This window comes from Hemicordylus capensis, chromosome 2 (assembly GCF_027244095.1).
Source record: "Hemicordylus capensis ecotype Gifberg chromosome 2, rHemCap1.1.pri, whole genome shotgun sequence".
Lineage (NCBI taxonomy): Eukaryota > Metazoa > Chordata > Lepidosauria > Squamata > Cordylidae > Hemicordylus > Hemicordylus capensis.
The window spans coordinates 279,082,073-279,103,192 of record NC_069658.1 but is presented as its reverse complement, the minus strand read 5'-3'; the positions used below and the strand labels follow the sequence as shown (position 1 = coordinate 279,103,192).

The 21,120-nt window shown below is 43.6% G+C and overlaps 1 protein-coding gene across 12 annotated transcripts in view; it reads left to right on the top strand.

The window, feature by feature from the left end:
* The window catches only part of FRMD4B (FERM domain containing 4B), a 393,137-nt gene that overhangs the window by 325,707 nt on the left and 46,310 nt on the right, over positions 1 to 21,120 (top strand). For all 12 annotated transcript variants that reach the window (XM_053298157.1, XM_053298156.1, XM_053298158.1 and 9 more), the window contains one exon: positions 916 to 1,002. In XM_053298157.1, the coding sequence (XP_053154132.1) occupies positions 916 to 1,002 (87 nt within the window). The remainder of the gene's footprint in view (positions 1 to 915; positions 1,003 to 21,120) is intronic.

Genomic DNA, 21,120 nt, shown 5'->3' with positions numbered 1-21,120 from the left:
TACAGAAGTGGCAGAGAATGGAGAAGGAGCAGGTATGGACCTGCTCTCCTCCATGTTAAAGGGGACGTTTGATCCCTCCGTTTTAAAGGGATGTGCCACAATTCAGTTTCCGAATCGTGTTTCATGCACAAGTCTATTCATTGGTCGCTTCGTTTACCTATAATTTCTATGGTTGGTTGCATCCTGCCAGTGGTCCAGAGCTTAAATTCATGCAGCATTGTTGAGTTGTCTTTCAGATCATACATGCACAATATATATACTATTTAATGCTCTTACACTTCCCTGGTGAAACTGTGCAAGCTATCAGCTTTAACAGAGTTCTCCTGCAGACACTACATAGATATGTACACTGTACATATGTAGATATGTTTGCAGTGGTGAGCTAGGCTGAGAGACCGAGTTGTGAACTAGAAAGCCCTAATTCAAGTCTCACCTCCGTGAACTCACTGGGTGGCCTGAGCAGCCTCAGTATCTCATCTGCAATAGAAGGTAGTACCCCAGGCCTACATTACATGAAAGGCAGTGCACATAACTCAAGCTTTCCTTTCTACAGTGGCCCAGTGCAGTTGTACTTTGGACACATACCTCACAAAACCTCTTTTATTGTTGTTTGTTGTGGCTTTTACCACCCACAGGCTTTCCTCCATATGCCCTGCCTGTGGCCACTGTTTCAAAGAATGCAGCTTCCCTTCCCTACTGCTTTCCTGCCTGTTTGCACAGCATCTTCCAGCTGAGCGAGGAATGGCAGACCACTTTAAACAATAATCCTTGCTTGGCTGGCTGCAGGTGTGCTAACAAAGAACTACCTTCCTCTCCCTAGGCTGCAGATTCTTGTTACAGAGCAAAGTAGTTAATGTTGTATCAGACCTGCAGTTCTTGATTGGGCCTCAGCATTTGTGTGCTTCTCTCCTACAGGATAAACAAGGCATCCCGTGGTGGCTTGGGATCAGTTATAAAGGGATTGGCCAATACGATTTGCAAGATAAAGTCAAGCCTAGAAAAGTAAGTCAGTGTGTGCATTTTGAATACATATAAGTTGAAGCACTGTGATGAAATCAGTGTTAAGCAATTGTTGCTCTGCCTGGTGAAATAATTTGATCCAGTGAAATTGTTTGGACTTGAATGAATGATATATCTTGGGAAAGGAATGTTGTTTCTCATTTGGATGAGGGAACTGAGTGCTGGTAGGTATTGTCCACTACTGTTCCCCCTTGGGAGGCTCTGTTCAGATGTGCAAATAATGCATTTGTGGATATCTTATTCTGAAAAAAGAAATGGAAAGGGTTTGGGGTTTTCTTTTCTCTTCAGGGTGATGTTTCTTTGTTGGTGTAATAAAACAAGAGATTGCTTCCTGTTGGACCCATTTGTTGATAATAACATTCAAAAGGTTCATATTTTTATCATCTTCCCCAGGTTATCACTGAACATAAAGCGGCTGAGTGTGTACTTTGTTTTCTGCTGGGTGTGTTTACTGTGGTGCTTGTCCCTTAAGGTCTTATTCATATCTATGTTTACAGAGCACTCAAACAGGGTTCCCCCCCCCCAAGTTCCTCAATTGCTTGCAAAGTTTGCAGTGCCAACACTGCACCTTCCGGAAAACAGGAGCAGCCCTCAGGCATCTGAGGCGAGGTGCCAAATGCTGCCTGGCCAAACCCTTGCAAGCTTTGAAAGTGGTGTGAGGGGCAGGGAGGAGGGAAGGCTACCAGTAGCCGCCGCCTCCTCTCTTTGTGCATCTTGCAAGCTTTTCAAGGAGCTGTTCCTTGCAAAGATTGCCAAGGTCAGATCAGTCCTGAAGAACTGTTCTGATGGCAGCAGGGAACATTTTGCCTGGTGACCCAATAATTTGCCACCTGAAGCCACCATCTTACTTTGCCTCACAAAGGAACTGCCCCTGCTGGAAAAGGAACTTTTGGCTGGGACTCTAAAATGCTTGCATGGAACCCCAAGGTGAACCCAACTGGGCTGAGGATTACCCCTCAGACATAAAGTAACAAGGGCAATCTGGATTGCTTCAACCACAGTTCTCCTGGAGAGAGGCAACCCAAAGATTTGTGCTATACTACTACAGTGCAGAGGGAAATGGGGTAATTGCAGCTTCTCCTACCTTTTCTGTAGTCCCTGTCCCTGGCCTGTTATGAACATTTATCCAGGTGATCTGTGAAGGGGTGGAGGGAAGCAAACAACAGGAACAGGCTGGAGAATCCATGGTTACCTAGTCCCCTGCTGCATCGGGGAATTTACAGGTACAGTGCCTATCTCCGGGTAGCAACCTTGTCAATATCTAGAAGTTGATGCGGATAGGTCCGTTGTAATTGTTCAGGATAGAATAGCACTGCCACAGTCTCATGCTTCTAAGTAAGATTCTAGATGGTTTTCCTGCATTATATATGTAGAGCGTTGCTACCTTCTTCCTGATAGAGGCTTTGTGTCTTTTTAAAACTATATGCAATGCAGTTGAACTAAGACAGCATGTTCTGGCACAGAGATGCAATGATGGGAAAGCTGTGCACAAACCAGTTCGGTGTTCCATTCCTAGAATGTCCAACGGGTTTCGACACTGGCGTTCAAGGCGGTCCAAACGCGGGAGCAGTGGATCCTTTTAAGGATAGGGAAGGGTGCTCTTATCCCTCCACCGCGTTTCCCCCTGCTGGTGCTGTGGGACTGCTCTAAGCACAGTGCTGGCAGAGGAAACCCTTAAAGATAACCCCACCACCACAGTGGAACTGGCCACTGCCAGTTCCATGCACATTCCTAGTACCTCTTCAGGATCATTGCCTTTTGTCTGTTAACAAAAGGCAGTGCTCCTGTGTGAGTAGGGAGGGGAAACTGGGTCTTGCTCCTTTTGCAGGAACTCTGTTGCATTAACAGCATAGAAGTGAACTAAATGGTGTATTAAACTTAGTACAGGAACTTATTTCACTGAGGCTGCCGCCTCTTCCTGTTGGTTTTGGCCCCAATTCTGTGCTTTTAGCCATAGCCTGACATGCAGCAATGTAGTATGTAAAGCTTCTCCTGGCATGGACAGGACTGGTAGAAAAACGTTTTCTCATAAACTTTCTGTGTGTCAGGCTTTTGCTTAACAATACAGGAGCCAGGGCTCTTGGAAAATTGGCCTCCCAACATTCACTGTGTTTAGACTGCCATTAAAAGCTGCATGCAAGCCATTCTTCCCACACACCAGTGAGAAACCAGTGAAATCCTGTGGTGTGGCATGGGGATATGGAAGCTGGTACTTTTTGCCACATGAACGACTACTTGGATCAGAATAAGCCCCACTACCCTTTCACAGCAGAGGGTTTTGTTACCCTACTGCTCTTTTCAGCCACCTCTAGCAGGTCCCTTTTTTCCATCCTGGGAACATGATGTGCAAAGGAATTCCCCCTAGCTTCATTCCTGAACAATTCATAGCCCCTCTGGAATTAACCCTGAAGTCCTTTGGAAAATCTCATTTGCCTGATAGGGGCAGCAAGCAAGGAGACTTAACCGTGTATAGTTACTATGCCTCAGGGGGAATGTATTGTTCTTCCCAGCCACACCTCTGTGCTTTACCTGCATATCCGAGCCAGCAGCTGGTTATTGTGCTCTTCTTCCTCTCCCCCCACCCCCAAGCATTTAGCGGTCAGCTTCTTAACATGCACTTTATTCCAGCTTTGCATTCTGAGAGCTGGTCTTGTGGTAGCAAGCATGACTTGTCCCCTTAAGCTAAGCAGGGTCCGTCCTGGTTGCATATGAAAGGGAGACTAGAAGTGTGAGCACTGTAAGTTGCTCTTAGGGCATGGAGCCGCTCTGGGGAGAGCGTCTGGGCTCCAAGTTCCTTCCCTGGCATCTCCAAGATAGGGCTGAGGGAGATTCCTGCCTGCAACCTTGGAGAAGCCGCTGCCAGTCTGTGTAGCCAATACTGAGCGAGATGGACCAATGGTCTGACTCAGTATATGGCAGCTTCCTGTGTTCCTGTGCTATAGAGCTTTGGGCTTCTGCCTCCCCAAAAATATTCGTAATCTTAAAATATCTCGCTGTGAGCTTCAGCTAATGCAAAGTTTAGGTTGCCCATGGATTCTGCTGCAAGGTGATTGACCCACTAAGGGAAAAGGAAATTAAAGTGTCTCAAACAGCTTGGAAAGAAAAATTAAGCTACTGTCTTATACTGGATCATGTGCAAAATTAAGTCCTGCCCTTTCTTATAGGCAACAACTATGCAAGATCTCAGGAAGAGATTTTTCCCAGCAGCCCTAAGACCAGGGATGCATGACTTTGGCCCTCCTGCAGATGTTGAACTACAACTCCCATCATCTCTAATGTTCTCTATAGCTGAGAATGATAGGAGTTGTAGTCCAACAGCAGCTGGAGGTCCAAAGTTGTGCAGTCCTGCCTAAGACCATATAACGTAGATGCCATGGTTCTCTTCTATTGAAGGCTTCTTCACACATTATACAGGGTAAACCTACACTTGGAGCCACAGCCAATCCTGACTCCCCAGTGAGTGGCTGACATCAGACTAAATTGTTCATGAATAGTCTCATAACTAATGGGACAAGTTAATCATGGCTAACTTATCCTATTAAGTTACTACTCATAAGTAACTTGGTCTAGATGTCAGCTATTATGTGTATATGATACGCATGTTTGCAAACAAAAAAAATCCTTATTATTCATTCTTAACATTTCCAATGTACACTTAAAATACTTTTAATTGTACACCTTTAGAAATGTAATGTGTGAATCTGCCCTAACCTATAATCTTTCTTGAGTCTGCAGTAGGGGTGTGCATGGGTTGGAACACACCACAAATTTGAGCTCGGAATGGAACGCAAATGCCCCAGAATGTTGTGTTGGAACAACACTCGAAACGTTCCAAGCACCATTTTGGACTCCAAAATGGCACTCTGCTGGCTGCTGCGCACACAAGGCAGCCATTTTTGAGGTTGTTCCATTCTGGGCTCAGAACAGCTTGGAACACTTGAAACAGCCCATTTCGAGTTGGAACATTCTGAGACTGGAACGTTCTGCAGATCTTGGGCTGTAGAAAGGTGATAAGATATATTAACCTACAAGCAACTGAAATGCAATAACTAGACTTCCAGAACACACAGGAAAACATCTCTAATCTCTTCAATGGGCTGCCAGGAAGTAACAGGACTCGCCTAGGAACATCAGTGAATTTTTGGGGGAGGAGGGGAGGGGGGATAAGCTCATGGAGGCAAAGGCCCAAACTTGAACCATGGTTTAGCATTGTGTGCATGTACATCAGGCTCATGCTCTCCCCTTTTTTCTTTTATTTTAAAGCAAGGATTTCTTCACCTGAATATAGAAAACTGTGTCTTATATAAACCATATACAGGAAACTATGGCTTACCTGTATGTAACTATCAAATCTGACTTTTTAATCCTGATTGGTTAACTGTTGTTTGTGCAAATGGTGTCCTGTTTTCATACAAAATAAACTGCAGTTTGTTAAAAACAGCAACAGGAGTTTTTAACTCACACAGAGTGCAGCATGTGAGCCTAAAGCTTGCTACAACTTGTGCATACAGTGCTAACCAACAGATTCATGTTGCAACTAAACTGACTCAAAGTGTTTAGAAGCTGAGCTGTGTGTGAGAAAATCCAAATCCTTCCAAGAAGAAATTGAATTATTTGTTTTGAAGAAATGATGTAATGTTCACATGCAAGGTGTAATTATATCAAATTCTCAGGAAATGTGGAAAAGGTAGGATGTGGGATAGAAAAGTGTAGCAGCCACAGCTGAAGGAGCTACAAAAGGAGTAAAGAGTCTATAGCTCAATGATGCTTTGCATGTAGAAGATCTGGAGTTGAGTTTCTGGCATCTCTGGTTAAAAGATCATGGGCCACAGGGCTTGGAGAGGCCTTTCTAGAGACCCTGGGAAAACTTCTGCAAATTAAATTAGATAGTATCAGACTGGGAGGACCAGTCATCTGCTAAGTTTATATTATATTTACCTACTCTTTTGAAGGTCAGTTGCTTAGATCAGTGGTTCCCAACCAGGGTTCCTCCAGAGGTTGCAGAACTACAACTCCCAGCATCCCCAACCACAATAAATTGTAGCTGGGGATGATGGGAGTTGTCGTTCAGCAACCTCTGGAGGAACCCTGGTTGGGAACCACTGGCTTAGAAGCAGAATGCTTTCTTTGCGTGCCTAAGGCCACAGGTTAATGCACAAAAAATGGGATCACTTAGTTGGTAAAGACCTTTCCCAAGGGCCAAACAAAAGATGATTGTAAAACCATATCCATTGCTAAGTCTTTATAAAGAGGTGAGGTAGGAGTGGAGTGATCTAAAAGTGCAGCATGGGAGAGAGGGCAGGAACTGAAGCTTTCTCCCCACCCCGCCTCCAAAACTACTTTTCTAAACCTTTCGAGTCCCACCAAGATAAAACAGCTTTTTAAAAAATCTTCTGACAGAAAAGCAGGGTTTGGCAAGAAAGATAGTTTAGCTACTCCTGCCCATCCATGTAGTGTTTAAAGCACAACCACCCCACTTTATGGGAGTAGGCTGCTATCACAAAAATGTCGGGGTTGGAGAGAGCTGGCGGGGAAGCAGGCACCTACCTGCCTCTCTGTACATGGTCAAAGTTGTACAGGCAGCTCTGCTGCTTGCACAGCACACAAGCTGTGTGGCACCAAGCTTCAGAGCCAGCTGGTGGAGGAGGAAATTCCTCCAGCATCCCACAATGCACTGTGCCAGGAGTGTGGTGCATTGAGGGATTCCCCTCAGCCAGGTGCTCTTGCCCCTCCAGCTTTGTGAACGCTCAGGCTGTAGGCAGCCTGAGCACTCACATGATGGGGAGTGGGATAGAGCAGCACACTCATGCCTTCTACTCCACTATTAACCTGGGTAAAAAACCCAGGCTACCCTATCATGGAGGGCCGGGATTGGGTGCGATCCCGGCGCTTCTCACAACCGGGCTATACCCAGGTAGGGCTGCTCTACCTGGGTATAGCTGGTCATGGGAACGTCCTTCTAGTTTCACATTCATTTGGGAGCCTAGAGAACTGGATTTCAACTACTCATTTGCTACCCTGACTCAGTGTAACGTGGTTCTCCGTGTCATTGTTTATCCAGTCATTCATAGTGCTTTGGTACACAGTATCTATTAACTCAGTGTCTTTATTTTTATTTTTGAATTGTGTATAGTCTGCCTTTCTCTCATATGAGTATATTTTACAAAGATTGTCTGCATGCAACCCTGTAGTAAAATGCTAAACTAGAAGAGGACTTGGTCTGTAATATTAACCTATGGGATCAGTAAAAAGGATATTTGAAAATTCCATTTAGATACATGGCCAAGCAAGATGTTTTGGCATGTTGGTTAAAAAGAGTACTTGGGTTCTACGCATGTTTATTCAGAAGTAAATAAACACACTTAGAACCATACTGCACTTCTTGAACTACTATTCTGCATAGTCCAGCAGGATTTATTCCCAGGTAAGCCTGCATAGGATTGCAGCATGAGGCTGTTTTCCTCCTCAGTCAGTCTTCAATTATAATAGAATGAGGTGGGTCTCACAATCAGTGAGACCCGCTTTTGCTGGTTTTGCGGGGAGAACAGGCTAAGCCCACTCTCCCCGTAGATGAGCAGGGTGGGAGCCCTGGGCAGCCAGATCGGCCACCCACACAACTGCCGGCTCCGTGACGGAGCTGGTGGGGGCTGAGGAGTTCGGGGGCCACGTGACCCCAGAAGCTCCAGTATGCCCTGTGTGAGCTCGTAGGGCATATTGGAGAGACCTGCTTTTTAGCCTCCTGCCGGGGGTCTACTCATGAGTAGCCATGCCGCGGTTACTCATTATCCCAAAAACTGGGTTTGCAGAGCACTCACTCAGCAAACCCAGTTTAAGGAGCCAGCTACTTGAGTGGGTTACCCACCAGGGTAGCCAAGCCCGGTGGTTCACACGGTTGTAGGAAATCGGGCTAGCGGAGGCTAGCCCGATTTTCTACAATCGTGTGAATAGCCTCAATGTGTGCTTTTAAGCAACCCTATATATACCAGTTGAACTTGGTGGGAATTTATGGTGAAGCTGAGCAAAGATCTGTTGTCCATAAAAAGGAATATCTACACTAAGACATCACACCTGTAGACAACGCACCTGTACCCAACCTATATTTATTTATTTATCAAACTTCTATACTGCCCAAACTTTCATCTCTGGGCAGTTAACATAAAACAATTAAAACACATATAAAAAGTTAGAACAATTCAACAATTTAAAATCAACCAGCTATGTGGTGTAGAATGGGGAGAAGGAAGGTAGTGATGGCAAACGTTGATGTCAAGCTGCTTCTGGAAACAATGACTTCTTCTAAAACAAGGAGTCATGAAAGCAGAGATGAGAGTTCAAACAGTTTCTTTACATAGAGGGTGGTTCTGCATTTGCCATGCCAGGCAACAAACAATAAGCAAACGCAACTACACTAAGAGTGGTTGCAAGGGCAAAGTAATTTACATGTTTGGCAACTATGTGAGTTAGATATACAGAGGCTGGGTAGAAAATGGTGTTGGGGAGCTTATTTAATCAAATGTGGTCTCCAGTTCAATTATAACTTGTGCGGATGTGAAGCTCATTATGATACTTAGCAATTGTATGGCGCTTTGGGTTGTTCTGGATGCTTCACATGTATTATCTTGCAATCTTTACAAAAGTCTTATGAAGTAAGACTCATCAGGAATTGATATATCTTCCCTGAATTCCTGCCTAGAAGCAGTAATGGGCTGGATGAGGGAGAACAAACTGAAGTTGAATCCAAATAAGATAGAGGGCCCAAGAGATGACTTAGATCTGCCTGTTCTGGATGGGGTTACACTCCCTCTGAAAGATCAGGTACGTAGCTTGGGAATGCTCCTGTACCCAAAGTTCTCCCTGATTTCTCAAGTTGAGGCAGTAGCCAGGAGTTCTTTTTATCAGCTTTGGCTGATACGTCAGCTATGTTCATTTCTAGAGGTGAATGACCTTAAAACAGTGGTACATATGCTGGTAACCTCCAGGCTTGACTACTGTAATGCGCTCTACGTGGGACTGCCTTTGTACATAGTCCGGAAGCTACAATTGGTACAGAATGCAGCAACCAGATTGGTCTCTGGGACAACACAAAGGGACCACATAACACTGGTTTTAAAAATTGCACTAGCTGCTGCTATGTTTCCAGGTGAAATACAATGTGCTGGTTATTACCTATAAAGCCCTTAACAGCTTGGGTCCAGGCTATTTAAGAGAGTTCCTTCTTTGTCATGGACCCTGCCTCCTGTTAAGATCTTCTGGAGAGGTCCAGCTCGTTTGGTGGTGACCCAGGACCGGGCTTTCTCTGTGGCTGCCCCTGGGCTTTGGAATATGCTCACTGCTGAATGAAGAGCATCTCCTTCTCTGTTTGTTTTCAGGAAGATCCTCAAGACTTTCCTGTTCTCGCAAGCTTTTAATTAGAATTAGCCTGTGGCTTCCAGCAGCATCTGGTGGGCCACTGTGCGAAACAGGATGCTGGACTAGATGGGCCTTGGGCCTGATCCAGCAGGGCTGCTGTTATGTTCTTATGTTCTAGAATTAATTTTAATAATTTCAATTGTTTTAATAACTGTTTCATGCTATTGTTTTTATTGTCGTGTATTTTAATCTGCATTGACTTTCAAATATATTAAATATTTTTAAAATATTTTGTACACTGCCTAGAGATGTACATATCAGGCGGTATAAAAATATAAGTAAATAAGTATTATTATCTTCATATTGCAGATGTGAAGGCTTAAATGGAACGGGAAGTGCCTTGCTTAATGCCAAGTTCATAGCAGAGATTAAATTTGAACCAGGGACTTCTGCTTTGTAGTTAAGTCTCTTCACAAATGTGCTAAATCTGTTTTTATGTTGCCTACAAAGGTATATCCAATACCTTGTAACCCACATTGACACATTATGTTCAGCACACATACAATCTGTGCATTGTAGGCATGTATGGTTGTTAACACATTATGTTCAATGCACATTCAATACAACACATGCAATACAACACTTCTTGCCTCTGTCCTGTACTTGCGGGGGCCTGTGGCCAGGTTAATTTTTTTTTAATGAACGCATGTGCAATCATTCACACAAAAACTGCCTATATGCTCATACAAAATTATTTTTAATAGTATTAGCATTTTGATCCATACAGGCAGCTTTGCTTGATCGGATCAAAAATCTAGTCCAGCATTCTGCTCCCTACAGTGACCAGCCAAACACTTCTGGGACAACTCACAAGCAAGGAATGAAGGTAGTAGCCCTCCCTCCCCAACCCCCATGTTGCCTCCTCCCACTGGCATACTGCCACTGAACACGCTGATGCCAGAGCCTGAAGGAGATGTCTAGCCTAGTTCTGCCTACTCCAGGGGTAGGCAACCTGTGGCACTCCAGCTGTTGTTGAACTACAACTTCCATCATCCCCAGCCACAGTAAATAGTAGCTGGGGGGGTTGGGAGATGTAGTCCAACAACAATTGGAGTGCCAAAGGTTGCCTACCCAACCCGATGTCTACTTTCTGTGGCAGCAGCTCTCCAAGTTCTCAGACAGAAGCTCTGCTACCGGAGTTTCTTTTAACTGGGGAGCATAGGGACCAAACGTGGAATCTTAAGCATGCAAAGAATGTGCTTTACAAGTGAGCTACGGCCTCTCCCCAAATGGGCTTTTTTCATTCCATCCCTTTTGTCTAGAAAATGGTCACTGTTCATTTCCCCTGTTTTTTGGAGCTGGGGTAGAGCAACATTTCAAGTTAAGGGGCAGTTAACTCTTGCGGTCCAAAAAGAAATGCACAAGAGCTTGTTCAAGTTGTAAATCTGGCTTACCAGACTTTTGGTTAAAGCTAATAGTCAAGCAATGGGTCGGAGCTCTTCTGGACTTCAGAGTAAACTTGCATGCTTCCCTTCCTCAAAAACATTATTTCCACGGGAAGATAGCATGTCTGGGAGAAGAGTTTTAGCACATCCTTCTCTGGGACACACTAATTTTCTAGGTTTGGGTTTGCTTTGATTTTTATTTTATTTTTTTACCCATTGAGATGTGACATTCCTCATGTACATTTTAAAATGGTACATTCCCAGCAGGGTTAGTTCTAAATGTTTAGTTCAACCCTGAGAGTCAATCCAAACAATCAGGGAGGCATGTGGACCAACCCTGTTGTAGGCTAGCATCATTTCACAATACAGAAGATAATTAATTTGAAAACACCCTGTGTCAAATTCTCTCTGTGCATGGAAGGTCAATCCACCACGGAGAAGACTAAGGCCTGAAATATATTCTTATGAAGAATATGATTATATACTGCTATTCAAATTTCTCAAAGCAATTTTACATAGCAAAGGGAAAGAAAAGATAGTTCCCTGTCCCAAAAGGGTTCACAGTCTAAAAAGAAACACAGGGGAGACACCGGCAACAGCCACAGGAGGGATGCTTTTCTGGGCTGAACAGGGACAGCTGCTTTCTCTCTACTAAATATGAGAGCCAAAATTTTAAAGAAGTGTCTCTTTGCCTAGCTCTGAGCCATTAACCGCTCTGAGCCATTTTGGAAGGGTAGTATATAAATATTATTATTATTATTATTATTATTTTATTTTATTAATAGCTAGCAAGCGTTTCACGTGTAGAGAGCATACAGAGAGTGGTCCATCAGAGGGTCTGTACAAGGGGCCTCAAACAAGGTGACTGTTCTGTCTGTCCCCCTTCCACAAATGCTGAAACATTCTTCTTCCATAATCTAACCATGGATCTCCTTGACCAGGGGTTAAATTCTAAAAGAAGAGGTGCTGGGAGTAAGGCACTCATGTAAGCTGCACCCAGTGACCAGGAAGCCCTGCCTTCCTCATCCCAGGTGTTGTGACATGACTGCTCTTGTTCCATGGCAAGAAGAGGAGAACAAACTTTGCATTGATGTAGTTATTTGAAGGAGGGAGGTGTTGTGCACAACTGATTAGTTGGCAGTACCCATGCGTGCATTTCCCATAGCACTCGCTAACAGGAATACTATAATGGGTCCCTGCCCCCGTCAGAATGCAGTTATCTACATGGGAGGTCCTATGCTACAATTCTTTTTCTTTCTTTCTTTCTTTCTTTCTTTCTTTCTTTCTTTCTTTCTTTCTTTCTTTCTTTGAAGGATTAAAAATCCTTGCTGAAAGCACTTACCAACTGCAAAGAGGGGGGTTTTCAATTTTGTATTCACCCCTCGGAATTTCTTCGTGTGCATATATTTAAATGAAAGAGTGAAGGTACACATATATGTACATAAGACCCATAGAAAGTATATAGTAAACTCTGAGAGCTTCTGAGGAATGGAATGTCAGTCCAGACAGTGATGTTATCTCATCGGAACAGCCCTGCTGGATCAGGCCCAAGGCCCATCTAGTCCAGCATCCTGTTTCACACAGTGGCCCACCAGAAGCCTCTGGGGAGCCCACAGGCAAGAGGTGATGGCATGCCCTCTCTCTTGCTGTTGCTCCCCTGCAACTGGTATTGAGAGGCATTGTTCCTCTGAGGCTGGAGGTGGCCTACAGCCACCAGACTGGTAGCCATTGATAGGCCTGTCCTCCATGAATTTGTCATGTCATCCAAACTAGTGGCCATCACCACATCCCATGGCAAAGAATTCCATAGCTTAATTATACGCTGTGTGAAAAAGTACTTCTTCTTGTCAATCCTAAATTTTCCAACCTTCAAAGGGTTTCATGGAATGACCCTTCCTTCTAGTGTTGTGAGAGAGGGAGAAAAATTCCTCTCTGTCCACTCTCTCTATTCCATGCATAATTTTATACACCTTGATCATGGGCTGATTAACTCTCCTGCTTAACTGGTTTGTTTCTGCCTGTTTTCATGACTAAGGAAGATCAGGATTTTTTTTTCAAAGACACTTTCCTTGTGGGGTAATAATTATGTTTCTAATAACATAAAAATCCTTCACGTTAGCATTCCTCTGTATACTGTTCTATGTGTGAGGTTTAAACAAATGGAAATGCTTAGAAATATGACCCTCATTATACATTTATTGTATACAGTGAAGAAAATAATTATCTATGTGTGGATATGCGATAGGTATGTACAACATAAAAATACTTTCACAGTGTCTTTTACCTTAAAGGCCTGGAAAGGAGATCTACTTGTATTGGACAAAACCCAGTAACTGGCTGAATAGAGAATGATTTGAGAGGCGTTTGTTACTTTTACCGGACAAAAACCAGTGACTGAAGGCAGTGATTAAGATTAATGCTTATATCAACCCCCTCTTATAGAGGACAGATGTTTGCATCTGGTATGCAGTGTGGATACAAAAGGGTTGATTATACAGCATTTTAAGGATGCTGGCATAATCAGTAGAAGATTTCTTCAGCATTTTCATTCTATCTGGGAAGGGAGAGTTTCTGTATATTAGAACTATCAGTTTCGAAATATAAACTTTTACACTGTGTATACTTGCTCACGCAAATGTTAATTCGTTTTCCTTTGTCAGCTGTTCCCTACAAAACTTTGTAATTTGCAGTATAGTTTATAGATTAACCACGATATGGATGGATTATATCTTGCGAGATTTAGAGTTTTAATATACTGAAACACGCTTTCTTCCTGCATTTCATTTACAAAGAAATGCTGACTCTATACAGATTCCATTCATTCAAGGCTGGAAAGCTGCTGTGATTTTTAGATACAGTACCTCTAGTGAGATTTAGGTGTGTTACTTTTCTCTGGCATTATTCCAACTAACCACATTCTCTCTTTCCCTGGCCTTTAGTCAAATCCACATTCTTTGAAGCTGCTGTCAGAGATTACAGCAAGCATCCTTTAGTTTCATACAATCTGAGAATAATCCTTTCCTAGTCAAAGGGTGGTGGGTGGAACCAACCGGCTCTTCTTAAAAGAGCAAAAGGTCCAAATCCTGTCTCCTTTGCCCCTTGCCCAGTTTCCCTCCTCTACATGGCACCACTTGAGTGATTACCTCTTCCCTTCCATGAAAACTGCCCTCTATCAAGTGCTTTTCTGCTGGGGCAGAAGGAAAAATGCAGGCAGAGCCAATGTGGATGCCTCTCTTTGTTTATAGCCAGGAGAGAGGCCATTAGGATTTGCTCTACAGTCCCTTTTCCTGAGCCAAGGAAATGGTAGCACAGCTTTTCTGTAATTATGTGTATTAACTCTCTGTTAAAGCTGTTGATCAAACCAAAGTTAAACACCTTTTAGTACTTACATAGGGGAGAGATTCCATAAACTTTCCCCATTTAAATCAATGGAACTTAAACGTGCTTAGTTTTGACTGGATCATACCCAATATAAATAATTACAATAGAAGTTTCATTACATCTACACAAATGTTAATACTCTGTTAATTTGATTACAGATTACTTTCCAGGAATTTTACTCTGTAGCTTTCAAGATAAGATTCAAAATTATAAAAATGATCAGCTTTGCAAATGTTTGAATTAAGAATGTTGATATCAATATTAAGCATATTTGGGTGCATTTGCACCCGTGCTATCTAACAGTAGTTATTCACTCAAGCAGTTACTTTAGTAGTAATGGATTGCTGCTTCACTAATGTATATAATTTCTGCACCAGCCACACTCCCAGTTCAGTTTACTCTGCACTGTACATAAGTGAAGTACTTTATTGCTAGAGTAAATTTACTGTGGAGTCTGCTCTGGCATGCCTGTATGCTGAGAGCAAAATAACTTGGAGCCAGTTCATAGTTTCAAATCAATATAAGGAGTATTTATTAGCGAACTCAATTCTAGATAGTATAGTGGAGAGATAGGATCTCTAATCTAGCTAGCTAGCTGGATACTGATGGATGCATCTCTGCATACATGGTGCAGGGAGAGAGGAGCATGGGTGTTGCAAAGGAGAAGAAAGGGAGGGAGGAAAAGGAAGTGGCACGCAGGAAGGAAGGAAGACAGTCCCTGAGAGTAGCAATCTACATATCAAAGGGATAGTGTCAGAGCAGTAGAGAAGGGATGACCAATGCCTTGACCTCTCTAGCCCTCTGACTCACTAGTCTGTCCCCCTCTGTCATTGAGACATGAGACAGAGCAAAGTCCTTCACTTCCAACAATCTTGAAGGGCGTAGCTATGGGAGAGGGGGCCCGTGTTCATCCCTCTCTCTGGCAGCCTCCCAGAGTGTGGGAGATAATGAGGAAAATAGGGAGGGGTGGAGTTGGAGGGCCCTCAGGAGCTGGCAGCCCGTGTTCTGTGAACCCTTTTGCTCAATTATAGCTACGCCTCTGCTTGAAGCCCTTACTGATGTGTTCGAATGTTGCCATTATGCATGCACATAGGGGGTTTTTTTCATATTGGGATGTGGATGATTTTTGTATGACTTTTGGAGGACAAAGCAACATTCTGACTCAAGAAAGCAAAAGATTCCATGAGCAGAAAGGAATCTGAAGAGGACAGTCCCTCATATCTAATCAGTTAACGTTATCTGGGAAATTTATAAATGTCAGTATTTTTTATTTTTGCAACATTGTTTTTCAAAATTCACCCCCCACCCCCCCAGCTTGGCCATCTGAAAGTGTCCTGCTCCTTCAAATAACTTTCCCCACTTGTTGCTCCTTATGCCTGGAACTGCCTCCCAGAATGGTAGAATGGTGCCACCTCTCATTTCCTTCAAATCCCTGCTGAAATTCCACCTTTCCTATGAAGTCTTTGACTCAGCCCTCTCCATACTATACTATTATTAAGCATAAGTACATACATGAAATAATTGCCTATTCTTCCGCTGTTTATCCCTCCTCTATTTTGTGTCTTTTGATACTTTGAGCCCTTCGTTGAGGGTGTGTGGGGGGGTCCTGCCTTCTGTGTGCCATTGCACACAGATGTGCTATATAAATGATAAAAGCAGATAGCAAAATTACATGACTTTAAAAACAGCAGTTGCAGGGGAAACTATTTAAAACGCATCTCCTTAAAATGAGATTTCTGTCTCCAGCCAGCAAGTTTTCCTAACAGATGGTCTGAGTTTTGAATCATCTTTTTCTAGTGCAGATTAACCACTACACATAGATGTGCAAATCTTCTGGGACTATAGGTTTTAATATTTTGAATTTCACATTCTCCTAAACTACCACTAAATACAAAATTGGTAACTGGCTGTAGGCAGAAAAGATCTGGTATTGTAATGTAACCCCACAAATATACATCCCTCCTTACAGGTTTTTTTTTAACCTGTTGCTAAAAAGGAAAGTCACTATCCCTGCTTCAGATCAGATGCTGCACATGAATAGATGAAATCTGCACTTTCTGTGAACTATGCTGACCTATCCAAATTAGCACTTGGAAGTGCATTTTAGTAAAACCAGATCAGGTTCAAGTCTTCACTCTCTGTAACGCTGAAAATTACAGGTTTATAGAAATGATTTATGTCTTGGCCCAGCCTTACATACATACCTGTTTAGTGAGGCTTAATTTTTTAATTTTAGAGTTTTTCTCTGTTTTATAAATTGTTTAATTGTGCTAATGTTAAATTGTTTAATTGGTTAATTGAGGTGAGTCTCATGATCGGTGAGACACGCCAAAATGAGGTCAGCGGGGCTTGGCCAGCTTTCCCCGCAAACGATCCAGGCTGCAGCCCTGGGCAGCTGGATCGGCGGCCCACACGACTGCCGGCTCCGTCACGGAGCTGGCGGGGGCTGCGGGGATCGGGGCCATGCGGCCCCCAGAAGTTCCAGGATGCCCTGCACGAGTGCACGGGGTATCCTGGAGAGACCCCCAGGGCCGGGAGGCTTGTTTCAGCCTACCAGCGGGGGTCTCCTCGTGTTTTGCTGCGGAGCTGCGCTGCAGCAATACATGATCAAAAAGATGGGGTTAGCGGAGCACTCGCTCCGCTAACCTCGCCTAAGGGGAGAGGTAAGTTAGTGGGTTACCCACTTTGGAGAAACCGGGCTCGCCTGCAAGCCCGGTCGTTCTCAGGTTCTACCAAAATTGGGCTAGGCTCCCTTAGCCCGATTTTGGCCGATCGTGAGAATGGCCTCATTGTGTCTTTAGATTGTGAACCACCCAGGGACTTACATTTGGGGCAGTATAAAAATGTGTTAAATACATTTCCCATCTTTGAAAAAGACGCCTAGGGAAGCTACCAGAAAATGTTTAAAGATGCACATATTGGTAATGGTGGGGAAGTGTAAGTAAATACGTAAGAATGAGAGGTGCATCTTGCAGAACTTTAGAATCTTCATGGCAGTTCAAATACTTGTATTTGGCTATTTCAGCATCTGTACATTTTTCAGCCATGCCCTTCACGTATCTTCAAATCTTGATGTAATACTGGAAGTATCCATTCACGTTGCATCCATTTATACATGCTCTTTTACAAGAGACCGAGCTTTGGCAAATAAATAAACTGGCTCAAAGGCTGTTATCTGGAGGGATTTTGTTCTTGGACAGCATCTGATGTTCAAAGCATAAATTGGCAAGTCTCCTTCCCAGATATAGTCTAGTCAGTGGTGGAGCCAGGGAACGGAAGCCTGGGTTCTACCCTGTCCCTGGTAGCCCCGCCGTGCACCATGATGTCGTACGCATGTGGCCCAATCACTGGAGAGCTTGCGCATGGCCTCTGGAGCATGTTCCCAGCCAGAAAACGTGATGTCACGCACACTATGGGCATAGCTCAGTCTCCAGAGGGCCTGCACAAGCCCTCCGGAGCACATTCCTAGCCAGCATTTCCTGGCTAGGTGCATTTATTTCCCTTCCTCCAGTGAGTGGAGGGAGAGGAAGTCAATGAACTCCGGAGGGCTCACACGGCCCTTCTATGGCTTGCTGCCAGGTTTGTTTGAACCCTTTGGCTCAATGGTGGCTCCTGAGTCTAGCCAACCTTGCCTAGCAGTCCTCCTGATACAGAGAAAGTCCAATGCTTGTGCATTGACAAGGCTGGTGTTTCACCCAGTGAAGCTTTCAGAAGATTTCAACTCAATTCTTGTGGGCTTGGATTAGTGAACTCCCTTCTGGATCAATTTGGAATAAGCTTGAGCAAACTAACTTGGTCTGTTTAATGCATCTCCAACCCAAAGGTTAGGCTATGTTGCACTGGGAGCATAGAAGAGCCTGAGCGCCTCCTCATAGCCCCCTTTTCCAAGTTACTTGTTGATAGTGAGGACTTGCAGCAGGTAGAAGTATCACTTATTCAAACTAATTGAATTAATTTTTAAATGGTTTAAATTGTTGTTACAAATGGACTACAAGCTGCTGAACTCCGAGGAATCCAGCATTTCTTAGTTTGTTTATGTTTATGAGAAGCAGGTAAAAATTAAAGTTGAAAACAAAATAAACTTTCTGCTTCTCCTGATCCTTCATTTTCATAATCTTCGTGGATATCTGAAAACTGAAGTTTTAAGACAAACTTCTCTACCTTTTCACATATTCATTTATTTCTTGATCTGGTGTAAATATTTTCAAACATAGAACAGTTTCTTTCACATGCTGCAGAAGATGGAGGAACCTGAAATAAACAAGAAGCTTGAGAGAGTAAAGGCCAGAACACCTTTTCTTATAGGAATATACATGAATACCTTTTCTTTAAAACTATATTCATTATTAAAAAAGAAAATCAATTTTTCCCCAATTCCCCTCCGCCTTTTGGGGAAAAAACCCACATTTTTTTCAGGCCTTCACATCTCTGTCCAAATCTGGTACTCCATCAGCTACTGAGTCTTTGGAAGATACTCTTCATTCAGTGATTCAGAAACACGATGTCTTTGTTTCTATAAAACTATTGTCTTAAGGGGAGGGGAGAAGAAACTACCAGTATACTTTCTAGAAGCTGACTTTATTTTTCCCCTAAGCAATATTGTGAAGCTTGCAGTCATGACTCATCCTCTGACACATATGTATTCTGTACCCTGTGATCAACCTTAATTTCCAGTTGCTTCATCTCAGTCTGCGTTTTACATTTGCAGGTGAATGACCAGCCATTAAATGTTGCCAGGGACTAGCCCTTCCCTTGACAGTGGATCACTTCCCTGTAGTTGTAAAGAGGGAGGCACAGTGCTTATAAAGGTCTCTAAACCTTCTTATGCACTGTGAAGTCTGGATGTTAACTCAGTTTGCCAGACTCCCACAGAAGCATTTGTCACTGTTCCTTCAAGCTGCTCAAAGGCAGACTATTTTTACTGTACTTTAAATTCAGAGGTACTCAGGGCACCTCAAGCAGGGCACAATGCTATCCCTGCCACCTTCTCCTCTGCTGCTCTTGCCCTCCTCCTTGTTGTTGTCTGTGCCACCTCCATCAACAGCAGCACAGAAGGACCCACTCTGTTCCTTGGTATTTTGCTGCATTTGAAAGGGGAGAGGCAACAAGAAAGGAAGAGTGGAGAGGTGAGTGTCTCCCCATGACTCTCCTCTCCTCTCTGCACCTTCTGCTCCTTCCCTCCCTATTCTCTATCCACAGCTTAAATGAAAAGGAATCCTGGTTTGAAGAAGTCCAAGATCACAGTCCAGAGTCAAACAGGAAGCCTCTTACAGCTCTTCCTACCTGGGATTGACCAATGACTAGTCTCAGTGGGCCGGGCCAGACCCTAAAAATACTTTTACTGGCTTGGAAGATGTCTCTACACAATCCTGGAGGCTCACCACATACAGCTACACAGAGAGCCAAAGATTTCTAGATCTAGTCCTGGGAATAGGCTTGATGTGCCTAACAAATCATAAGGCTTTGCAAATCTATAACATGAAAGAACTCTATATTTTGTTGATAGAATATGATAAAAGCCACAGTTTGAAAACCAGTAACTGGGAAGCAAGTTCCAATGAATCGAGAATGTTTCACTTGCAATTAAATATATTAACGGTTTTGGCCTTTGCATACTGAAGAACAGTTTGTGAAAGTACTGTAAATAAGCATTAACACAATCTGCAAAGTTATTATAATACATCTGTCTGAGGACTATGTTTGTTGGTCCGTGGTCACAATTTACAAGCAATGTCTTCATTGATGTGCTTCAGTATTACTCAAGAGCTCTTGCGTAACTCCCAGCAGAGCTTGTGCAATCCTCCCAGTGGATTGTGTCTAGGTAAAGTAAAGTTGTGCCGTCGAGTCGGTGTAGACCCCTGGCGACCTCAGAGCCCTGTGGTTTTCTTTGGTAGAATGCAGGAGGCGTTTACCATTGCCATCTCCCATGCAGTATGAGATGATGCCTTTCAGCATCTTCCTATATCGCTGATGCCCAATACAGGAGTTTCCCATAGTGTAGGAAACATACCAGCGGGGATTCGAACCAGTAACCTCTTGCTCCCTAGGCAAGTTACTTCCCTGCTACACCATTAAGTGACTGGGAGGAGCTAGGAAATATACAGGACAAATCTTATCCATGTCTGTTCGGTTGTGGTTTCTTCTGTTTGAATCTGAACTTTCTGTAACTAAATAGGACAACCTAAGCCATAGATGCCAGCTATCCCTATTTAACAAAGGCAGTCCCTGTATTCTGGATCTGTCTCCGGTAAGTCACTGCCCCCGTTGTGTCCTGGTTTTGCCTCTTGGGGATGCCTTGTTGAATTTTGTCCCCCATGCAAGTTGCTAGAGTTCTCATTCTTCAAGATTCTGCTCTCTTTTCCATAGAGTATCTAGAAATTAAATCTTCAAGAGGGTGAGTGGATGCATCATGCCACTAGGGCACCTGCATTTAAATGGGTGCATGGCACTAAGACGCTATGCATTGCACAGCATGTAGTGCATGGAATCCAGTCTTCAGCAGTGGGTGGGAAGGTATGCTAAGCATTTCATTTTTATGATATGTAATACTCTCTCTTTTTTCCCCTCCCACCCCCACTCCAAGAAGCGTTTGTGTTGTAACATTTCTCTCATAAATGGATCTAGCCGGGAGCGTCGTCAAACCATACACAAGCATATAAACCGTTTTGGCCTGCTTATTAGGTCTTTCCAGCAAAACAAGCTGCATAAGCTTTCACTGGGGGAAAGGAGGAGATGGAAGAAAGAAATCTTAAGTTCTGCAGCTAGTACTTGCTATTGGCCACGATCCTGGCTGGCAGCCCCTTTAGGCATGCTGTTTTTCTTCCTCAGAGCAGTGCCTTGAAAGCTGCTTCTGAGGCCTTCCCCTAGGTTCATGATTGGCTTGCATGCTAGGATTAAGGTTTTTTATTGCAGCTTGGACACCTTG